This window comes from Neolamprologus multifasciatus, chromosome 9 (genome assembly GCF_963576455.1).
Source record: "Neolamprologus multifasciatus chromosome 9, fNeoMul1.2, whole genome shotgun sequence".
Taxonomy (NCBI): Eukaryota; Metazoa; Chordata; class Actinopteri; order Cichliformes; family Cichlidae; genus Neolamprologus; species Neolamprologus multifasciatus.
Genome location: NC_140447.1, coordinates 9887460 through 9910220, shown reverse-complemented (window position 1 = coordinate 9910220; position 22761 = coordinate 9887460). Strand labels below are relative to the sequence as shown.

The 22761-nt window shown below is 40.0% G+C and overlaps 3 protein-coding genes across 4 annotated transcripts in view; all 3 read right to left on the bottom strand.

Annotated features, from left to right (window-relative positions):
- The window catches only part of LOC146511014 (leukocyte elastase inhibitor-like), a 258585-nt gene that overhangs the window by 201432 nt on the left and 34392 nt on the right, over nucleotides 1-22761 (bottom strand). The window lies entirely within an intron of this gene.
- On the bottom strand, nucleotides 260-9079 carry pigm (phosphatidylinositol glycan anchor biosynthesis, class M). The gene is made up of 8 exons (XM_085172502.1): nucleotides 8288-9079; nucleotides 7288-7461; nucleotides 7040-7166; nucleotides 6707-6956; nucleotides 6344-6447; nucleotides 5957-6111; nucleotides 5759-5860; nucleotides 260-4948 (listed from the first exon to the last, which is right to left on the bottom strand). Exons 1-8 carry the CDS (start codon nucleotides 8456-8458, stop codon nucleotides 4781-4783), a joined length of 1251 nt encoding a protein of 416 aa, XP_085028628.1. The 5' UTR covers nucleotides 8459-9079; the 3' UTR covers nucleotides 260-4780.
- Nucleotides 9203-18444, bottom strand: LOC146511016 (leukocyte elastase inhibitor-like). 2 transcript variants are annotated; one of them, XM_085172500.1, is made up of 10 exons: nucleotides 18293-18444; nucleotides 17608-17789; nucleotides 13753-13851; nucleotides 12871-13011; nucleotides 12581-12698; nucleotides 12275-12417; nucleotides 11541-11618; nucleotides 10501-10590; nucleotides 10229-10409; nucleotides 9203-10080 (listed from the first exon to the last, which is right to left on the bottom strand). In XM_085172500.1, the coding sequence occupies exons 2-10, from the start codon at nucleotides 17782-17784 to the stop codon at nucleotides 9854-9856; spliced, it is 1254 nt and encodes a 417-aa protein (XP_085028626.1). In that variant the 5' UTR covers nucleotides 17785-17789; nucleotides 18293-18444; the 3' UTR covers nucleotides 9203-9853. The 2 variants fall into 2 exon arrangements, with proteins under 2 accessions (XP_085028626.1, XP_085028627.1); XM_085172501.1 differs by lacking the exon at nucleotides 13753-13851.

Below are 22761 nucleotides of genomic sequence, written 5' to 3'. Positions count from 1 at the left end.
TAATCCGATAAAAGCACCTTTGGGATGTGGTGGAACAGGAGATTCACATCATAGATTTGCAGCCAACAAATATTTGAAGAATGTTTCCAGCAGCTTGTTGAATCTGTGCCATGAAGTATGAAGGCAGTCCTGAAGGCAAAATAGTCTCCAACTCAGTGCTAGTAAGATGCATCTTATAAAGTGTCCAGTATTGTATGTTTTAGTGTATTTAGTAAATAACTAGACATTTTTACATAACTGTGAAAGTGTATAATTAGCAAGGCAAGGCAAGGCAAGGCAAGTTTATTTGTATAGCACAATTCAACAACAAGGTGATTCAAAGTGCTTTACAGAGACATTAGAAACAAAAACAAATAAAAAGCATGATTTAAAATTGATTAAAACAAGCAAACAAACTAACTAACTAATTAACAAACAAACAAACAAACAAACAAAACAGTATATAAAATCAAAACAGATAAAATCAGAACAGTAGATAAAATCAGTAGTTAAAATGTAAGTTTTGAAATTTAAGCTTAAGTGCGGATTTGGTGCTTTATTCAAATGCAGCTGAGAACAGGTGAGTCTTCAACCTGGATTTAAATAAACTGAGTGTTTCAGCTGATCGGAGGCTTTCTGGGAGTTTGTTCCAGATATAAGGAGCATAAAAGCTGAATGCGGCTTCTCCGTGTCTGGTTCTGACAGTCTCCAGAACTAGTATTTCTACATTATAAACTACACTTCCCATAAATTCTTCTAAAGAATTGTATTTTGATACTGTCCTATTGAGCAATTACCATGTGTGTGTCAGTACTGATGTGTTTTTACACGCACAGACTGGGGCAGTTGTACATAATGACTTTCTTCCTCTTGACTTACAAAAGGCAAATTAAGATCCTACTTCCCATTGGTGCTTCACACACAATGCGTTTATGTTTCTAGGAAACTGCATTTGCAACATGTTTTTCATACAAAAGTGCAGGGCCACCTGCGCTAGGTTGTTTTGACTGTGAGAAAATGAATGCGATTTTTATGTTTTTACTTAGCAGAACTATAGGAACTACAGTGTAGGAGAAAGTGTAAACGCTATTCACAACCCATTGTGATTCATAAATAGTGTGTATGCAGTGTGCCAATAGGTCAATAGCTTTGGCCCCAAAAAGCCTTGTTGGTGACACGGGCTAATGTTTTGGGACTTCCTGTTCCTTTCATTTTTAATCTTCTTCTTCTAAGAACCTTCCCAAATGGCATTGATGATCATACTCCTCCAATATGCCTGCGCTCTCACAGCATTTCAAGCAACTGGTTTGATGTTTTCTTCATTCAGTCCTTTATTCCGTCACTGAAGGTTTTTGGTGTTCACAGTTGATGGATGACAGTCGGGGGTCTCCTGTGACAGATGAGCATTTATGCTCTTCAAGACCATAATTATCCTCCTATCCATTCTCTTCCATTTATCTAACTGAGGGTCGCAGAAGGGCTGGAGCCTATCCCAGCTACCACAGGTCAAGAGGTGGGGTACCCAATCTGAACTGGTCACCAGCCTGTCGCAAGGCTAACACATAGAAACAGACAACCAATCACACCTATGGGCAATTTAGAATCACCAGTTAAACCAATGCCACTAACTGCATGCCTTCGAATTGTGGGAGGACACTGGAGTACCTGGAAAGAACCCACGTGGAGAACATCCAAACTACACACAGAGAGGCCCCAGACTGGATTCAAACCCAGGACAATCTTGCATTAAGGTGACTGTGCTGCATAATAATGTGGAAAAAGTCTCGAGTGTCTTTCTCAAGATTGCTTTCCCGTAAATGCATGCTCCCTTTTGCTCTCCACTTTTACTGCATGTACGCAAAGCCTGCTTAAGCATATTACGTCAAAAGTACTGAGGAGGCTTTTACTGACAATACTATTACCACAAAACTCCAGGTAATCCTTGCAGATCATGCACGCACTGCATGTTAAGATATCCACTTGCACTCAGACTGTTGACACTAAATTGTAAACAGAATAATGGAAACAGCCTTAATTATATTGTTAGAAATACTCTGAACGATAAAGCATTCTGCTCTCGTCTCGCAGGGATCAAACTGCATAACAGGAATCACGTTCAGACACAAAGTCCTCTTCATGACGAGTAACAAGTAACTCGTGACACAGTGTTTGATACTGCTACAAGATTTCAGTGAGCCATTTGTCTCACTGTAGCTTCATATCAGATGTTGTGACAATGACAGGGGGGAGGAGCGGCTGAGGCTGACTTTAAATGTTTAATATTCACTCGCATGCACGCAACCTTTGATCACGCCATCTCTACAATGCTCGTTCGGTACAGGAAGGGGAAAGGATGAGGACGAGAAAAAAAAGAGAGAGGGAAGTGAGATAAATTTGAGAGAAGAAAAAACAGAAGTCAATTTGGGAAAAGGGCAAATAAAAAAAAGGAGTAGTGCTTTAAGGCAACTGTAGTGTAACCAACGTGTTTGACGCTTGCTGACAGCTGATCCGTGAGCCACGGTGTGTGTGTGCGTGCAGATCAAAACCTTTAATCCTATACCATACAAGGTTGCGTGACCGTTCATACCCTGCTGTTCTCTGCTCCACACACCATTTGGCCTAACTGGTCACTCCCTCTCTCGCTCCATCTTTCTCATACACGTTTAAAAAAAAACACACAGAGATAAAGGCAGATGAACAAATACATGCATACATCCCCCTCAGTGACAATGAGGAGAATTCTTCAGGGTCTGGCACAAACAGGCATCTGCATACACATGCATACACTTCATTAAACACACATATACACATTAGCATATGGGACATAGTCACACAACCCATAACCCCCCTCAACCTTCCCACTTCTTGCTTCCTGAGCACAATTAACAAATATACAGTGAACGCAGTGCCTTGTTTTCTTTATTTGTCCACATCAGCGCTCCTGCAACAGAACAGTGCTTTCCACCCTTTTTAGACTGTTGTGCCTACAGAGTGCTGTTACCCTTCACTCACCAGACACATCAGGTTCATCTGAACTGGTTTTAGTTTGCCTCCATAGTTCACCAACTATGATGGTATGATGAAACTCTTAAGGGGGCAAGTAGCTGTAATTTGGATTGGCTGCCACAAAAAACTGAAATTGTAATATAGGGGGAAAACATATTCATATTAATTTGTAATCCTAAGAATTTGCAAATAAACCCCTGAATGTGGCCGTCAGTTTTAAAATAAGATGGTTTAAGCCTGTGCCTGGGGGGCAACTAGCCAGTTGAAAGGTTACTGGGTGCATCCTGGTGATTCATAAACTAGATATGCAGGCCGCAGCTGACCATGACTCACACACATGCACATATGCAACACACAACCAAGACCTTATACTCGTACAGAAAAGCAAAGCAATGTGCAAATGTCTAAGGAAAGCCACCGATTTGACCCAACCTGCTGTGTATCTCAAGCATTCATAATGCGAATCCAGTAGATTATAATTATTATGCACTTCCACTATCAGTCCCAGGATCAACAGACACGCTCAGAACCAACAGGGCTAAAGTGAATGCTCTAATAATTTCCATGTGAGATTAGAGGGAGAGTACAGTGAGATTATGGAGCCACTGCCAGCTCTGTTTGTTTTAGGTTGTGTTCATGCTCCAGTTGACTGATTAATCTGCGAGGGTTACATGAGGATGTTCGCTCAAGCTGTCCCTTCTGCTTGCAAATGCTCCTGCCTACTGGTCACAGCTGCAAACTGCAGCCAAAGAAGCTGCAAGTCAAACAGCTGCCTTGACAGAAGATTATGCGTTAGTGGCCTAGACTGTAAATACTGTGCTTGTCTGTTTTCTTACAGTGTTAACAGTAAACACAAATGAAATTATTAGCTCCAAGATGTAACCAAGGATTTGAAATTACACAATGGCATTCTCAGGGAATTACTTATTTGATTTTATTCATTTGTGAAACTGTAAAAAATAGACATAAAGACAACAGTGCATTTGTTTACTGTCTCTAACAGTAGAACTATTTAACATATTCTCCCTCAAACCAAGAAACTATCTCCTACCTGTCAGATTAATGTGCAGGTCAGCCTCAATTTACACCGGTCAGGACAAAAAACACAACACAATTTAGGACAGATTTTGCTGGATTTTGTAATGGTAATTCTCCTCGGTGCAATCTAATCCATAGTTCAAGTGCTGAAAGTACCAACAATAATGTCAACATGAAAGTGAGACACTCAGACTGAAGGCTTCTCGATTCCTAGCAGCATACAATTGGATTATTTCTCCCTCTGGAGTTAGAAAATGCTTTCCGTCACCACGAGGTCAAAATGCCACCCAAAATAAAAAATAAAATCCCAGAGGGGTGCGTTAAATACTTTGACCCAGAGCTGTTTATTAAGACTGTTTGTGATCTCTGATCTGCAGCAGGTGTTTTGCCCTGTCAGCAAACTTTTGACAAATGACTTGGCCACAGGTGGAGCAGACTTCAAAGTTACCATCCAATAAAAACCTGGGCAACAGTCAGTTTCTGCTACATGTCATACACTGTGGATTTAAGTGTTTTGACCGGCAGTGGCGAGCATGTAATCCACAGGTTTAACTCAGAAAAACTGAAAATCCACCTAAGCCTTTGTCGCTCAGAAAACATAGTGTTCTTTGCTAAAGTGATTTAAATTATTAGAGAAAGTAATTAAAGTCTGAGGAGATTAAACTTTGGTCTACATGGATCCACAGTGCATGATCTGAAAGAGCATCCTTTGAAGTTTCAAAGACAAAATTTCTTCCACTTTGAATACATTTGGGTTTTATTCAGCTTTCAGTCTCAGTGGAGTTTTTGTTGGTTTGTAATGAGTTACAATCTGGATCAGAATAAAGCAGTTGACGACCTGGAAGAGCAATCCGGCTAGCCAGATCCATAAGAAGGTGTTGTAGCCTTCAAACTCCAGGAAGTAGGCTGGGCCCAACCAGATGGCCTGTTTAGGGGAGAAAATATGACAGTTTATTTTAAAAACATTGCCAGATGACTTCAGTTCTATGTATCCTATCACTCGTGTAACTTTCAACTCAGCATGATCAAGATCACAATCAAGAAAACAAACTTCAGGGCTCTGAAAACACCGCCAACTAGGAGGTGCTACAAAATAGTGACTACTTGAGGCTAGCTCTAAACATTAGTCAATCCTCATAGAGCTACATATTAAAACGCACAAGTTTAAGGCAGAAACGCACTGTTTTCTGCTTTCATTCTGGCACAAAAAAAAAATCCTTGTAAACAGTTTTACCCTTTGTGAAAACTACAGGTGGGTAAATTTGTACAAGGCTCATCCTATCAAGCCGTTCTGAGGCTTAAAAATTTTATTTCCGTGGCTAGTTGTCAAGCTGTAGCTAACCAAAATTTTGTCTTGCTGTGTAGTTGATTGTAGTGAGTGGTAAGTGACACTAAGTGGTGAGTAAAACTGTAGTATTTTTCTAGTGTGTAAGCACTCGTCAGAAGGTATCTGTGTCTGTGCAATGCACCTGTACACTCCATGAATGCACCTTGCTAACCAAGGTGTTAGCTAATAGTGTAACAATCCTCCCTCTTGTACAAATATGGTCACTTCTGGCTACAAAACACTAATATTAGAATTTAAAACACTAAAATTAGAATATTAAACTACTAGTCTGGGATTTTAAATGGAGAGCCCATAGATTCAGTCTATGGTATGAAATCTGATTACATTAACAAATGCATATCTGAATTCATATTTAACTGTAATTTTAAATGTGCTTAACTTAATTACCTGTCCAGCAAACCAGAGGAGCAGTAGTCCCAACCCTTGTTTTACTGTCAGACTCAGGTTAGGGATGACCAGAGGAAGTAAGCACAGGTACCAGAGGAAGTACTGTGAAAGGATTACAAGAAACATTGTTAAATTTGTAAAGTCTGTGTGTTATGTCTAGGGCAGGAGGAACAAAGTGAAATTATGTTAGGTATGTACCTGAGAAGTGCACACTTTGTTGAAGGTAACAAAAATGGCTGTGTGCAGGAAACAGCAGAAGGCCAGGTCTTTGTAATACATCCATGATGTTACCAACAGCAGGGCGAACTGCGGCAGGAATGCTGCCAAGCCGAGCCACTGGCTCCACGTACTCTCTGCAAGGCCGAAAGAAATGGGCTCATTTAAAAAACAAACATTTAAAAAACAAACAAACCAAAACCAACAACCTGTATTACCCGCTGTACGTTTGCTCAGTATAACACAAAAGACAGAGGAAAATAACTCAACACACCTATAAATCAGATTTAACAAGCATTTTATTGCCTTCAATCTTCATCATTTTGCATGCTACACACTACAGGCGTGAATGGTTGGATGGATAAATACCTGCAGTAAGGTAGAGCATGTAGAAGTATGGAGAGAAGTTGTGTCTGATGTCCCTTCTGGTCAGATGGTACAAATAGGTCTCATAAAGAAACTGCCAACCATACCTGCGTTTATACGAGAGGACACACGTGTGAGTAAGAGTGTTGGTTCAAATAATGGGTCACAAGAGAGGCTAGCATTAAGTCAAATCAAAAACAGTACTTAGCATTGTTGAAAGTCATTCCTAAACAACAGTTTATCATTTTCAAAGTAATTTTTATGGCATCTGAATATTAACAAATAATGCTAATTCCAATAGCATTAGTTGCAGTAATAGAACAGTCATTTCTAAATCATGAAAACAGTTTGTGGTGTCCATCTCACATGTAATAGAAGAGTGCTGTGAGTGTAAAGAAGACTCCGCCAGCCACGCTTGCAAATAGGAGCAGATCTCGGTTGAAGAAACCAACAAAAAAGCCGACAAGCTTCTTGAATCTTGAAACCTTTTTGGCTTCATCTACCCTGATTTCAGCTGTGCGAAGGGTCAGGGCAATGGGCAGAGCATACGTAACAGGGTAGATCTTCATATGAACCGATAAACCATACAGCAGCGCTGCCCAGGTCAGACGCTGAGCTGGAAGAAAACAAAAAGAGCCAATAAACACAGAAGCTGTGAAAACACATGATCAAATTAATACTGATATATTTAACCCACACCTCTGCGTTCCATGCAGAGCAGAGTCCCCAGCACCAGAGCTGCCAGGATTGACTCGGCATTTCCTCGGCTGGACACTCCCATGGGCAACGGGTTGAGAAGCCACAAAGAAGAAACACAGCGTGCAGTCTGAACATAAACAAGCAAAATGTATTTTTGTATTTTTATCTGTAAAAAAAAAATACCCCCCCCCAGCTCATCTAATTAAAAAAAAAGAGACACATGATGAAAGAGTACCAGAGTCACAAACCTCAGCTCTTAGACCTCGCAGGCAGAGGACTTTGTAGATGAGCAGTCCTGACAGCACATCGCATACAATGAAGAGGATCTTTCCAAAAACCATGTTAAGATAGATGTTTGGGGTGAGAAGCCAGGCCAGCAGAGGAGTGTAACGGTAGGTTGACCTGTTGTATGGGGACTCGCCCTGTAAAAGGAATTCCCCACATGAAAATGCTGAATGTGATATTAGGTTAAATAAACGGGTTATATATGATAACCAGCTAGAACAGCCATTTCATCCAAAAGCCTGACAGAAATTTTGTCTTCTGTTGACGGTTTCATACACCATTCTTAAAGTGCTAGAATAAATATCATATCTTAAACATTGCTTATTTTGTTAACATAGAAATGTAATAAGGACCTCACTACAAAAAATATCCTAACATAAAAATAATATTTTTTTTATGTTTCACTCTCCGCATCTCTGGAAAGTTAAACAACAGCCCCATAAATTGGCCGTATTTGATACAACTCCAACTAACTTCATGTGTTAAATATCCAGGTGTCCAACACTGTCTGAACTTCACTTAAAAGTCAGGCATTCTCCTTGATGTGTGTGTCTCTTAATATTTTTCTTTTCTCCTTCCACCGATCTTGTGCCATAGAGCTACTCTCTAGCCTAGCTCTGTCGGAGGCTTCTTCCTGTCAAACGGGATTTTTTTCTTCCCACAATCTCCAAGTGCTTGCTTTGGGGAGTTGTTTGTTTTCTCCCGAATAACTGCGCTTTATACCTCCTTGAGGGGAATCCTGTTACGATTTGGCGTTATAAAAATAAACCTGCATTGAACTGAACATACTAAGCTTTGGTTTGGTGACCTAACAGCTTCAATTCAAGGTAAATCCTAGTTCATAAATTCTCCATTTCGCTCAGTATTAAGTAATGTTACCACCCTTATACAACTGGTGCTTCTCACTATTTTTCATTGTCAACGTTATATCAGCAGGACATTCCGTTTTGAGACAGTTGTTACCTCAGTAATGAACCTCGCAGCATCTGTGAACACATGGTAGTCAATGTCAGTGTACTTCACCGCCATTGTCCTGTCCTGGTAGTCTCCATAAGCGACCAAAGCCAGTCTTATAACGAAGGAAGCCGTGAAAAGGATATGCTTTTCAGTGAGTTTAGATATTAGCTTCTCCATCACCAGCCACGGAGTGATTAGCAGGCAGGACTGAGAGCTACGTTGGCTATTTTTCTATGTTTAACGTTTCTCCGCGTCCATATCCCTTCTATTTAGTTTACGGACTTATCAAACATTAATACTAGCGAGTATTATTCCCATTTGAATGCCCCAATTTCAAATATGACAACACGGAAGTTATCCGGAAGTGGCATTAGCAAAATTGTCTTCTTCTTATAAATTCCACAAAGGGCTTCAGCGAGCACAGCTAATGCAATAGCACCACCTACTGTGTTGGAGTGGGACGGCTATTTAAAATGGGAAATTAGGAAGCTATTTTTAACACACTGTTATTATTACTCTCTTTGGCTAAGATAAGTATTATATTGCATTTAAACAATATGAATAACTTGTTTGAGGATTGAAAGTTACTGCCCAAGGCTTGGCTGATACAACTTTTGTTGTTTCAGTTGGTTACAAAGGCAATATTTTTTATTTATTATTTTTAACAGAAGTGTAGAAAGTAATCCAGTGGCCAATTAGAAACTGCTTTAAGTCTCATTTTTTCCTACTGGAACAAAACAATGGCAAAATGCCCCCCTTAACATTTGAAAGGACTAATATGATGTTAGAGAGACTGACGGTGACAAGTGTAATACCAAAAATTCTACATTAAATGGTTAAACAGCATTAGAAACCCCATCCTATAACACTTGGCTGAACCAGGTAAAGGAAAATGTGAGTAAAAGGCATTTTAATCATGGAGAAGTTGCAAACCACACACTTTATTCCACATGTAAGTCAAGGGATACATAAAAATGACCTGGACTCAATGCCAGTTCAAGCATTTATGTACGTTTTTATAAATTCTCCAATTATTATTTGCATTTTATAATTCCATATAAAATGTATTACACTGTTATAATTATTATCTTTGGCTAAGCTAAGTATGATATTGCATGTTTTCAGATAAAATGCATAGCACATTTTCTAACCAAAAAAGGTGCAGCTGGTATATAGCAGGTTAATAGAGGCACATTGTAAACTTTTTCCTAAGGTGTAAGGCATACGATAACAATCTAGTCTTCAAGATAGATAAAATAGGGTATATGACTGCAGCAAATAGGGCCATACATGCATTACGACATAAATCAAAAGATCAAATTAGGTTAAACAGTGCAAGATGACAGTGTTCAGAGAAGAGACACAAACAAGGGGTGAAATTCTTTATAAAAATTCCACACCGTCATTTTTAATTCCTCATCCTGGTGCTGTCGATATACAGGCCAGGAACATAGGGTGTGATTAGCATAATGAAACTTTTGAGCAGGAGCTCTCAGCAACAACACCAAATTCGATTTTACACCAGTCATGTTGTAACCTCCCTCCAGCTGAGAAACACCACTCTAAACGCGCTCACACGGGGGAGCTGTATCGGCCAGCGAAGAGGATGCTCGAGGAAGGGTTGTGCCTGATGAAGAAGAGGAAGGGGTGGTCGGCGATGAATCTGGCTGGAATCCTGGCGCAGCGCAGCATCATGATAGCAGCGGTGGCAGCGGCAGCCTCCGTTCCCTCCTCGTTGACCTCCACGAAAGCCTTGTGCACGACTTTGGACAGCACCAGGTCATTGGCAGGAGACATGCCTGTCACAAAACAAAGCAAAATAACATATTTGATTTATGTGGAATATGGAGGTGATGGAAATTACGCTGATTTAAGAGAACTGCAGCAGTCCGTTCATGTTTTGGGCTCCTGTTTTATTGTGCGGCATGTTCCAAGAATACATCATACCAGAGAAGTCACTCTTTTGCATGTCGAAGGCGTCCACCATGCCCATGCTGACCAGGACAGTCTTCATGTCGTAATTCTCCTCTAGCTTGAAACGAGGCAGGCCCACCGTGACCTCAATTTCATCCATCATATTGGGATTAGTCCACTCCACAAATTTCTCAAAGGTCAGCTCGTTCTCCAGCTAGAGATGGGGAAAAAATAAAAAAAAATAAAAAAATCATCCACTGTTTATGTATTTCATAGGTTTCATTATCCAAGTGTGCTTGTTATACCTTCTCCAGACCCGTTGTGCCGTCCTCGATATTTTGGGGCAGAAAGACGAGCATGCTGAGCTCATTCCCTTTGTAAGGAAGCTCGATGATCTGTCGCACAGGTTTCAAACATTAGCGTGAATATATAATAGTGGCTATGCAACTGTTAGACTTAATCATCTTAGTTTATTATAACATGCTTCCAAAAATGTTAACATGCAATGCCGTGTAATACAATAACTTATACAATAACAAATCCAGAAAGCTGGGACAGGGGCAACATAGCACTAAAATAACTTCTAGACCATTAAGCTTACAACAGTCTGGTGTTAAAAAGAAAAAAAGGCACTAAAATCCTTGTGCACAAGAGTCAAGGGTAAAAAAAACAAACAAATTGATATTGGCGACAATCTTTGGCTCGTCAGATTGCACTATGTTACAAAACCGACATGATTTTGCAAGAAAAACAAGTTCACAGGCTCTGGAAGACTTCAGACCACCGTTGGCAGTAAATACAGTTCATTCCTGCATTTCTGCAAATCCAACTTTATTCTCTACCTTCCTTGGACTTCCTTGGACTGAGGAGAAGTGGAAAACGATTAACCATCTTGTATGTGCAGTTCACAAACCAGCATCCATGATGATGCAGAGAGCATTAGTCCACATGACTTAACCACTAAAGCTGAACTCACCAAGGTTTTGAAACAGCCTGAGCTGCCACCCAGACAACATCGTATTTAGGGTACGTCCTACTTAATAAAGCAAGATGCTCTTACACCACATGCAGCTGCATGGCTACATAATAAAGAGTTCTGTCTGCAGTTCAGAGCTGCCATAACTGTCTGCAAAACTATTTGACAGGTTGTTGTTTTCATTTAAAAATCATTGTAGTTATTTGTGAAGTTTTTATTTACAATATAGCATCCCAGCACTTTCAGAAACAGTTGTATATATATATAATAAATATATATAACCATAATCTCAAATCAAACTATTTTAAATGCTGCCAAGTTAACAGGTGATGGGTTGCCGGCTATACTGACTGATTCACTGCAAATTACCTGACAGTTGACTTCATGGATGTAGGTCAAAGGGAACTTAGACTTTTGGTACATCATCTTCACTGGCTTAGTGTCATTCTGAAATATGAAAAAAATAACATGTGAAACATCATTAGCTGAAATCTTTTTCTTTGTCACGAGTGTTCTGTTCAACCTGAAGTTGGTGTTGAGTGTATACAGAAGTGTATGAGAGCAACCACAGTTAGAAGCAAACCTGCTCGAGGAGAAAAAGTGACGTTTTAAATGATTGGCTTGCAAATAAATAACGTTAAAAATAGTTGTTGTTTCTTTAAGGCTTGTTGAGCTACTCGAGAAATACGAACAGCAGTGAGAGTGTGACTTTCATTCATCAGGTGAAGAGCAAACCACTGCCAGCCCCACTTCTTCTAGATTTCCAACTGTTTGCTGGCAAGTTAATAATAACAGCTTGAAAGGCTGAGATATATCAAATCAAGTTAGATTTGCTCTCTTTAAGTCATGAGACGGTTTAACATCACTTCATGCAGTTATAGGATTTTGTCAGCCAGGTCGAAGCATAATGACTTTTTAATCACTCTGAGCAAAGTCTAATGTGTTTTTTACTGTGTTTCATCACAGATAACAGAAATATCTGATCGAGAGGTGCCGCTAAGAATGTGTGACTGTGAACACCATGTGATCTTACATCAAACACTGTCAGGATATATTATATTTAAAAAATAAAATCAGCAGTATTCATGCAGCTGCTGTATTACCTTGTTGACTCGAAACTGAGCATCTTGTGTTTGATCCTGCTTAAACTGCTTGTTCCAGAGGCCCTTAAAGTAGATGGCATTGACCAACACCAGCCTGGTCATGGGGTCCAAAACACCCTGAGCCAGCAAATCCTTAATTTTACCTGAAGGATACATTGACACGCGTGAAGCAACAACACAGACGTATGTAATAAATACTCTAACATCTCACAGAAGAACAGTTCTGCAGGACTACTAACCAACACACTAATACTTCATTACAACTTCTAATTTTATATCAGTGGACATGTTTAGTGTGTTACCCACCTTGTGTTGCCGTCTCCACCCAGCTGTTGATGTTGAGCCTGGCAGCATCGAAGCTTTTGATGAAGTCCACGGCCTCCAGCTCAGCATTGTAATGCTTCTTGGTTTTTCCCAAGAAATCCTGAAATCAGTTAATGACACACTTATAAATTCTGAACAACCAAACAAAATAACCTGTTAGCTCTGTGGGATTTTACAACCTAATCAACTACCTCATTCTTTCCTCCACAGCTTAAAGATTCCTCTCATTCTTTAGGAAAAAACAAACAAGCCACACAAACAGAGACACACACCTCAACAAACTGGTAGGATTGCTCCCCATACAGTCTGTTGGCAACGCTGAGAGAATATGGAGCATCTGACTTGTTGAGCACACTCAGCAACTGCGCAAAGCTGCTGTGGACATCATCCTGACAATCCTTCATTTTCAGGCACTGTGAACAAAGCAGACAACTGTTCAAAAAACAAAACAAAAAAAAAAAAAGCACTGGATTCAGAGAAGCCATGACCCAAGCTTAGAGAAGCCTTTCCACAAAGCATTTACAGCACATAAAGACCCACACCATCCCACCACCGTGTTATCATTTATGTGGTCATCTTCAAGTCCAACTGTTTAATAAGAATGAAGTAGAGTGTGTTTTTACGTGGTGCACATCCACAGCTAAAGTCACAGACAGCTGTAATGTTGGGTGCTCAATTTGTTAACAGAGTTTTCTCTCTTTATACAAGAGTGATTCTCTGGAATTAAACAAACAGGAAACGGAAAAAGTGATGCGCTGTCATAGGTTCAAACTTTGAAGGCTCAAGTGACATTTACAGCATCTGCTAATAAGAGATAAAAAGAAAGAAAACACACAGAAAGAGGTCATAAAAGGACACATATGCATCATGTAATGCTGTGGGGTTTGAAGCTGTTGGACTCGCCACATACACATTAAACCTTTAGTAAACATGTACCCTCACATTGCTGCTTTTACCGACACAGTTCAAGACAGCAGCATAAAGGACATCAGCAAAGCAAAAACAGAGTGCAAACACAGATGTGAAATGCTCTGTGAAGCTCTAACATCTTTGTTTCCATTGATCCCCTCACCACACGGCACTGTTAGATCAGCTGTTAGTAATATTTCCCCTTTTGTTAGTGTGCAATTCCTGTATTGCTGCTTTGTTACCACCTTCTTCCGATTCGGCAGCACAGACTGGGCCTGCTGTTGCATGTGCATCTGTCCCGCCGGTGCGTGCTTAGGCTTCTCTGCCTTGGTGAAGCAGAGAACCTAGAAGTGCGATTCCAAGTGCTCACCGTTACATTCAATGTTTGTTTTTCTTCTTTTAAAAAAACAAAACAGTAATTTATGAGCGTGTCCTTAAACTGACGTGTGGGCCGAGCTGTAGACTTCAATCTGATAATGTTCAATGAAACACTTTTACACAGTTGTGACAAACCCCTCAGTTGAAAAAACAAAACAAACAAACAAACAAACAAACAAACAATAGAAACAATTATAAACAGTATGATCATAACTTCCCTGCATTCATTTGCTTTAAGCATAAAGGATATTTCCTCTACAGAGGAATTTTTTGAGAACCAAAACATTTTAGCCAGAATCAAAGCATTATCATTTTAAGTAATTACAACATTTCATTTTGTGTTATAAACTCTTTCTTTAAAAAAACCCCAGCAAAATATACAGTCTTTCAAATAAGCTAACAGGCAGCCAGCTGTCCCTACAGTAGGTCCCCAGATGCCCCTCTGAGCTAGAATCAGCTCCAGCTCTCGTCTCCCACAGGCTCATCTTTCTGCGATGGTACAGCTGAGCCAAGCTGACTCAGAGTAATCACACCCAACAGCCTTGTCTGGTTGCACTTAGCACAGTAGTGTATAAAACTAGGCTTGGGAAAACAACATTCACAGTAAGTCGCTCTTTTAAAATTACTTGCACCAACTCGCAGAGAGAGAATGTAAGCCAAAAAACAACAACTGTGTTAGATCTGGATTATTAACATAAGTCATTTTTGACAGCAGTGGATTTACTGCATGACTTTGTGGGGTACATCATTATTTAAACAGGCATCTCGTCATTCCGTAAATGTATGACAGAATTGGTTATGGATTTGTTTCTTACCAATAATTAACTCCAATTTAAGTTATTTGGCTACATGTTTTGAACCAATGAATCCTAACCATGGGCGCTTGTAGCTCGGGAAGTGCCTCCGCTCTGGAAAGGCTGATTGTCGTTAGCTGCTGTGCAAACTAACAAAATAAAAAAAAAAATGCAACTTGTTTATAGGAATATGCATATATTATGTTAAATAAGAGACTAGTCAGCCAATGACCAGAGCAGTCTGAGGTGAGTTAAAGTTCCTCAAATATGTATTTATTATTGAAATGATTGGAATAAATACTGATTTAACAGACAGAGTAGACTGGGAACCGCCCAGTTAGATGTTATTGTGTTGAGATGATCTTGCCATACATAAGCCAGTAGCTTGTGGCTTATGTATGGATACAAGGTGTCCTGTTTCAGTCTATCAAGAGAAAAGAAATGTCAGGCAACAGTGTTGGACGAAGAAAACAGGCGGCATAAGCTACACAGATTAATGTCTGATATATCAACTGTCATCATAATCATGACAATCTGTCATGATAATCTTCAAACTTTTTCTTCCACGTAATCTCTAATAAATCCATTATGTTTCAGAGTGTTATCACAACAAATGACTGGATACAGGTGGAGGTTCTTTCCCTCCCATATACCCACACCCACCAGCATGACTTCACTGGGTGTGACTTGGCTTAAGAAACAGTTCAGTCCTGATGTTCTTACAGAATTACGAAAGTTCAATAACCTACCGAGAGAGGCCCAGTAAAGATAACCACTGAACGAGTGAAAGAGTCACGAGTGTCTCACAGTCTGGCCTGTGCAGTTTCACGAGGTTTCACCATCATGTGGATGGTTTTTAACTGGTTCTTTAAGTTCTGCTGGGAGATCTCGGATCCCGACATTTACGTGGATGCTTCTTTGAAAACTACCACCTACTACAGGACACGTTCAGAGGTCTTATGGAGTTCGTTTGTCGATGATATGGAAGTGTTTGGGCTTGGTTTTAATGTATTCAGTCATAATTTAAACTTATTTAAATGCTTCCATTCATCCATTCTCTTCCAATACAGGGTTGCAGGGGTGGGGTGACTGGAGCCTATCCAATACATTCCAGTATGTGTGAGGCAAAAACATTTTATTTCATAGATTCAGAATTGTGGGTGGTCTCTAGCTACACCCTGATTGAGTAATCACGCCCACGTACGTGCATTGCTAAACAGGACTGAATTATTGCACTAATGTTGTTTGTTGAGGAGATAAATGACAAGTTTGTGCAAATTTAGGGAACGTCGGTGCTCCTGTGTGCTTCTTACTCACTCCAATGGACTGCAATATTTGTCAAGCGAACGATTGCCCAACGATCATACAGTAACTGACACTTACTCACAAAATGAAGAATGTGATTGCACTTTGTTTTTCCACTTGAACTTCTGACGCAGGCTTTTTTTTCCCCTTTTTTTTTTTTCTTAAATACACCCAACAGAAAGTTTAACTATGCATCAAATCTTAATTACCACTCTTATTAGCCTTGATAGTTATCTTTTAGCTCCTTCCCTGCTTTGACTCTTGGTGCAGCTCAGTTGCAAAAGCCACATCTGTGTGAAAAGTAGCTGTTTACCTACAGCTACACAGCAGTTTTTGAATGAACCCAGGCAACGTGCATGCACATGGGCCCCGACCTCTTTGATTTGAACAGTGAACCATTTTATTTTATTTTACTATCTTCTCTCTGATCCTGTCAAACAACCAGGTAATATTCTAAAAGTATTGCAACGGAAGGCATAAAGAGAAGAAAAGAGACAGCTTGCATTAATCTTGCTTTTCTATGTCAACTGCTGTGATAGTTTTCAAGGAATTTCTTCAAACTTTTCGTTCAAGGTACTCTCTAATAAATCCATTATCTTTCAGAGCATTATCATTTCAAATGACCAGATACACGTGGAGGCCCTCTCTCTCCCACACACCCGCACCCACTAGCATGACTTAGCTGGGTGTGGCTTGACTTCAGGAATCCTTTTGTCACAATCTTCTTATTGAATGTCAACTTCCACCTACATACCAGCTACTCCTGCTGAATATAAAGCCTCTCTGCTGTTTATTTAACCAGATGGGCAGTTCTTTAAAATCCCTCAGTATCTCTTATTTGATTTTTACTCTAACAATACACTGATTGTCAATCTCTTGTCTAAAGACCTTTGAAATGCAGGCCATGCTCCACAGCGTGAGCCTTCTTCTCCATAAGGTGCTAAAAGCATAGCACTAATTTCTATAAACAATGCAAATTCAAATGCATTTTATGTTTCCACAAATGTGCCTCAGTGCCTGATATGTCTTAATTAGGGTAGTGTATTACGTCTTCATAGACTGCGTCAAATATTCTTCCAGCCGTTTCCATTTAGTGCCTCAGCTTTGACAAGTGCTGCTTATGAAATCCAGGCAGCCAGACAAATGGGCATGCGCGCTGCACAAAGGGAACTGATAACCCGTACGGATTACCTGAAGCTTTATTGCCCTTACACTTCCATTTTATGGATCCTGTTCCCCGAGTAACGCAGCACATGGCTGACCCTCATAAAGGCTGAACAGTACAGATCTTTGTCATTTTTTCTGACACTGAAAGTCAGAGCTTGGTGAGTCACACAGTAGCGTGGCGGCTTTCAAAAGATCAAATTCGACGCCCTATCATCATGGAGCTTTAATGTTCAACGTTGCTTGAAACTGCCTCTTAGAGCTCTTTAAGTAAATGAAAGGGGTCATTTCAGAAGCTATGGATTTTAACAGTGTTTGTAGGGAAATCCACAAGTGCGTAAAGCAGAAAAGCAATGAAACACATCACAAAATGTAAGCTAACAAGCTTCATAGGGTAGAATTGAACCAGCTTCAACAAGCTGCATACAATCTTTAACAAAGGCAGCTGCACGACTGTACCTCTGACATCTGTGTGGCTGTGTTGCCTCTGGCCCCCAGCATCACCATAGCCAGGGCTGAAGAGATGCTGAACGGGGAGAAAAAGATGTTTCCCGTCTTATCGTTATTGCTCAGCTCTTTGAGCAAAGTCAGAGAGAAGGCACTGTTTGCCTTGGACAGAGGGGTTGCAGATGCCATTGTTTCTGGTATAAAAAAGAGAGGGCAAAGGTGTTAATTATTGCACTAAAGTATGATTAATTAAGTGAATTAAGGTTCACTTTACCTACCCCCCCCCCCCCCACCCATCTTCCAAAAAACACAACAACAGAAAAGAGGTGATTATTGTTTCAGGAATTAGAATGACGTGCATCTTTGGTGGTGTGTATGCAGATTTACCTGCAGACTGCAAATACCAAGCAACAGTTCAACTTCCACATTTGTCAGTCACATATAAACATCCCTTTTTTTGAGTGCACATGGGGGAAGAAATCTTATATTGCTATCATCGATCACTATGATTAAAGTTCTTTACACAGAATTTAAATTAAGTACAGGGACTGCATAATCTGAGCGGCTATAAAACTTTGATTTTTCCACATATCTCGTTGACGTCATCTGAAAATTATTGTGCCGCATTCAAGTAACACCAACCATCTGCACACCAGATAATAACAATGCGTCCCACAGTTCACATTGTGTCACTTACCAACGCGGACTTTTGTCGAGGTCTTCAAGCGATCAGGAGTCTTTCTGTGACGGGAAGCCTTCTGTGTGAAGCATCGCTTTTTATTTACAAATCGGCACGCCCCACGTGAACTTCCGCGTTCTCGAACGTCACTGTACGGAAGCCGAATGGAAAAATTCCAGAGAAAAACCACTTCGTCACTTACTGTCCAGGAGCAGGGGTAACGCCTGTTGGAAGTTTTAGGTACAATATTGTATTGTACCCCCTGAATGCAAGGGGGTGAAACTGTTTCCACTTTAACCTCCTAAGACCCGAACTCTTCCACGACATGCATTTTTAATTTCTCTTTGATATTTGGGCATATTGTACAAAGAATTACCAGATTTTTTTTTCAACCTTATTTTTGTTTTTAAGAAAAATAAGAGCCACATATGAGGATATTCGTTTAAAATTTTGATAGAACAGTAGCAGTATAATGTCCTCGTAAGTGGATATCAGGCCCTTGTAGAGCAAAAATGAGTATTTTAGTCTAAATAACCCAAAATGTGATGTCCACGTATGTGGACGCCTGGTCCTAGGAGGTTAAAATAAAGTTTAAAGTGAGGTTTAGTCAGTGAGGTACAGCGCATGCGCCCGACAATGCCATCGCACCTCGAGGCGAAGACGTTTTGCAGAGACTGACGACTAAAGTTCAGAGGCTGGCGCTGTGCGATACTGCAAATTTTAGTGTCGATCCTATACCAAGTAGATATGGGGCCAGTATTCCTTCATTCAGTAATAATATTTATTTATTTATTATTCATTTATTTATTAAACAAAACTCCGTGGATAACATACTGAACTTAGAGGACAGAAGCAAACTATCAATCCAATACCAGCATTTTTCTTAATACTATGGATATTTGGAGTGATCTGTCCACCTCTAGCAGAGGCCTGTGCAAGAAGCTGGATTTTGTCTTTTCCAGACAACTTCAAGGTTAACCCTGGGTTTAGGTGGTTGATTTATTGCCTGTGTATTTCACTATGGTAACTCATTCTGGATTACCGATCAGCAGGTATACCACCTAATGAACAATCAGTTGTTTGGAAAATAGTGTCACTATTCCTGAAAGATCCTTCAAACATCTGTGTGCAGCGTGGGAGAGTCTTAGAATAGCCTCAAGACATTTCTCAGTTCTCTAATGTATGAAATATTTTTTTTTGTTGCAGACAATTTTATAATTTCATTGTTTTATATTCTATTACAATCTATATTTGTACTTTCATCAAATTTGCATGTTGACTATTTGAATTCTGTTTTTCTGTACTTTCTCTCAGACTGAGGTAGGACGTGACAGAATAAAAACTAAAACAATCTTTACAACATTTATGAAATATTCAGTAATAATCAATCAGACATCTTATTTTCTCTTTTTTGGCTTTCTTTACTTGCTTCACATAAACAAGACTTTATTCATAAAGCAGATCTTATCCAGTCTTAAAGAGCTCACACATTCATACAGTGCTTTTTCCTCTCATACACTCACAAACTGGTGATTTGTCTGTAGCAACTGTGTTTCTTTCAGTCTGTGTTGTATATTTAACCTCTTCATATGTTCTAATATTGTAGCTTTATCTTCTATCCATCCATTTTTTTCCACTTATTCAATCCAGAGTCACAGAAGTCCAGCTGTGACACACCCTGGATGAGTCACCAATCTGTCACAGGGCTAATACATAAAGGCAGACATCTATTCACACCTACAGGAAATTTAGAATCAACAGTTAATCTAACCCCATGCATGTCTTTGGACCACCAGAAGAAGCCAGAGTACCCAGTCAGAGCATGCAAACTGTATGCAGACTAGATTCAAATCCAGGACCTGTCGTATCAACCACCGCACTACCCTAGTTTTAGCATTCAGTGAAAAATGATCCTTATTGCCTATGTTAGGTTAGGTAAATCCAGATCACATAAAGTTATTCAAGCTAAACTGAACTTGCATCGTAGGCTCTGAAATAGTTTGGACAAGTGACACTACATTAAAACACAGTTATGCAACGAAATTCAAATTTCTGGTACATAAGAAGAGAGATTCTTTGGATTCAAGGCAAGCAATGTCAACCAAGAAGAGATGCAAAGGGTGCACAGCGCAGCACAACTAACCTGTTCAACCGCCACAGCCTGCAGTATAATGAATGAAGGCTAAAAATAATAATGCAGTGGTTGCTAATGTGAATCACCCAACATTAACTTAGACGCCCATAAAAGGAAGCCTGTGCAGCATGTCATCCATGCAGCTCACAAAGACTGAACTCTTCCTACTGCAAAGAACAATGTGCAATGTACACGAACACAGTGTACAGTTGAGTCCTAATAGCACTTACAACTGGGCTACACTGCCCATGAGGCTACATTCTTTAGGTCTATGCCTGTAACACTCTGCCTATTGCCTTCATATTAAATAATTTTTTGAATAATAATTTTTTAAAATATTTCGTCACGTCATTATGTGGGGCAAAAGTAGAGCTGACATGGGCCGCGAGATTGAGACAGAAACATAAGAGTCTCTTAATGCGTGTTTTGTTCTGGCGTGGAATTACCAAAAATAGAGAGGGGACAGCCTAACATATGTAACAGGAAAAGACCGCCGTGTAATCATTTATTTAAGTAACTGTATTCTGAATACCACCTTTTTAAACGGGAACTGTAACGGAATGCAGTTACTCATATTTTGTATTTTAAATACGTAACACCGGTACGTATATTCCGTTACTCCCCAACACTGATCATACACACTACCATCGAGTACTTTTCTGTGAGTGAAATACTTGATATTTTGCTTCTAGGAGCTGCACTAGTGTCAGGTGAATAAACCTCTTATTAGTCTGCAAATAAGTTGTAATTAACAGGAAGGAAGCACAGTGTCAAGTGTATATTTTATTTTTTATTGTAACAGATATGCTGAATTTAAATGAATGAAGAGGACCAATTTGTACAGATGTCACAGATGAAAATGTGAATATTTGCTCTTACACAGACTGGTATCATGCTTTCCTTTATTTCCCTCTTCAGAAATATGTTTCATTGTTTCGTCGTGTTAAGAGATTTTGTCCACATAACTCACTTTGCAGGATGGAAATAACAATGGAAGAATTATTGTTATATATATTTTTTTTATGCCTGACAAAAATTTCAAACTTCCAAATTCCTGCATCCTCATCTGTCTGAAAACAATTTCTTTGTTCCCACACTTTGCCTCATGCTTTCATTTTCCGTGTTGTGGTTCTCAGAGACTTCTTTTGTTCTCTTCCATCTAGCTCGAATTGCATTTTCAACAGAGAAAGAGCTCAACCGATGAATGCACACTGTATTACTTTCACTGTATACAATACATGCTAAAAGTTGGTTGTTGGTTTGTTTTTATCAAGCTAGTTAACACAGACTTATGAATCATTCATGCATTGAGAATGAACTAGTGTTGTGTATTCACAGAACAAGAAACAGCTTTAAATTGTTTTATTAGACAGTTACTAGCAGCTTTTTACAAAAACACAATTTGTCACAGTTTCTTTGGTTGAATCTATGAAAAATGCCAAAGATAACAAAGACATTAAACAGTTTTGTTTTGCTTTTTGCAACAAAAACCTGATTCTAAAAGAGCTGCTGTGTCCAAACTGGATGTCACAGAACACGGAGTGTTCAGGTAACAGGACCCCAAAGCAGACTCAGCACACCGCAGCTCAGAACTATGTACAAGTTTTTATCGAACTGAAGAATCTTTTAACAACGTTAAGGAAACGAAAAACTAAGGCTCATGCCACGGGGGGAAACGAGGAGCGTGGAGCCCAGGAGCACCGCAATCGGGACCGTGGGGAAACTGCAACAGAAAGGGGAGACACAGTTAACAGCACGCACATTGTCAAGAAATAAACAGCTAGACTTCATAAGTTGCCGAGGCTTACAGGTAGAGCAGGACCGTGGAGCTTGGAGGGGAGAGGTGCCCGTGAAGGGAATCCTAGGGAGGGAAGCAGTCAGGCAGGAGGACAGGCAGGCCACAGGCTTCCACGTCGAATGCTGGTCACACTGGGAGGAGACTTACAGACTGGCGAGGAGAAGCCGTCAGAGCTGGCTGAAGTAGTCCTCCGGTGATTGCCTCAGATGAGACGCAGGTGGTTTGAAGGCGGCCCAGCCCGAGGGTGTGGCCACCGCAGCCTCCCACGGCTCCCTGGATGCCGAGCCACGGGCCCTCGAGACTGGACAAGTTGAGGACAAAAAACTATATGGCTGAAGAGTTACCTCACAGCCAAAGAAGAGTTTTGAATGTCCTTCAAGAATATTTTGCAACACATTTAGCTTCATACTGGGGAAATATTCCCGATGACTACTTAAACAAATGACAAGAAAGCTGCCTAAGAGAGTTCAGGATGTGTTGAAGAATAAAGGTATTCAAGCTTGATAGAGCTGTAGAAACTCTGTTTTTGCCTCATAGACTATATTTCAATGCATG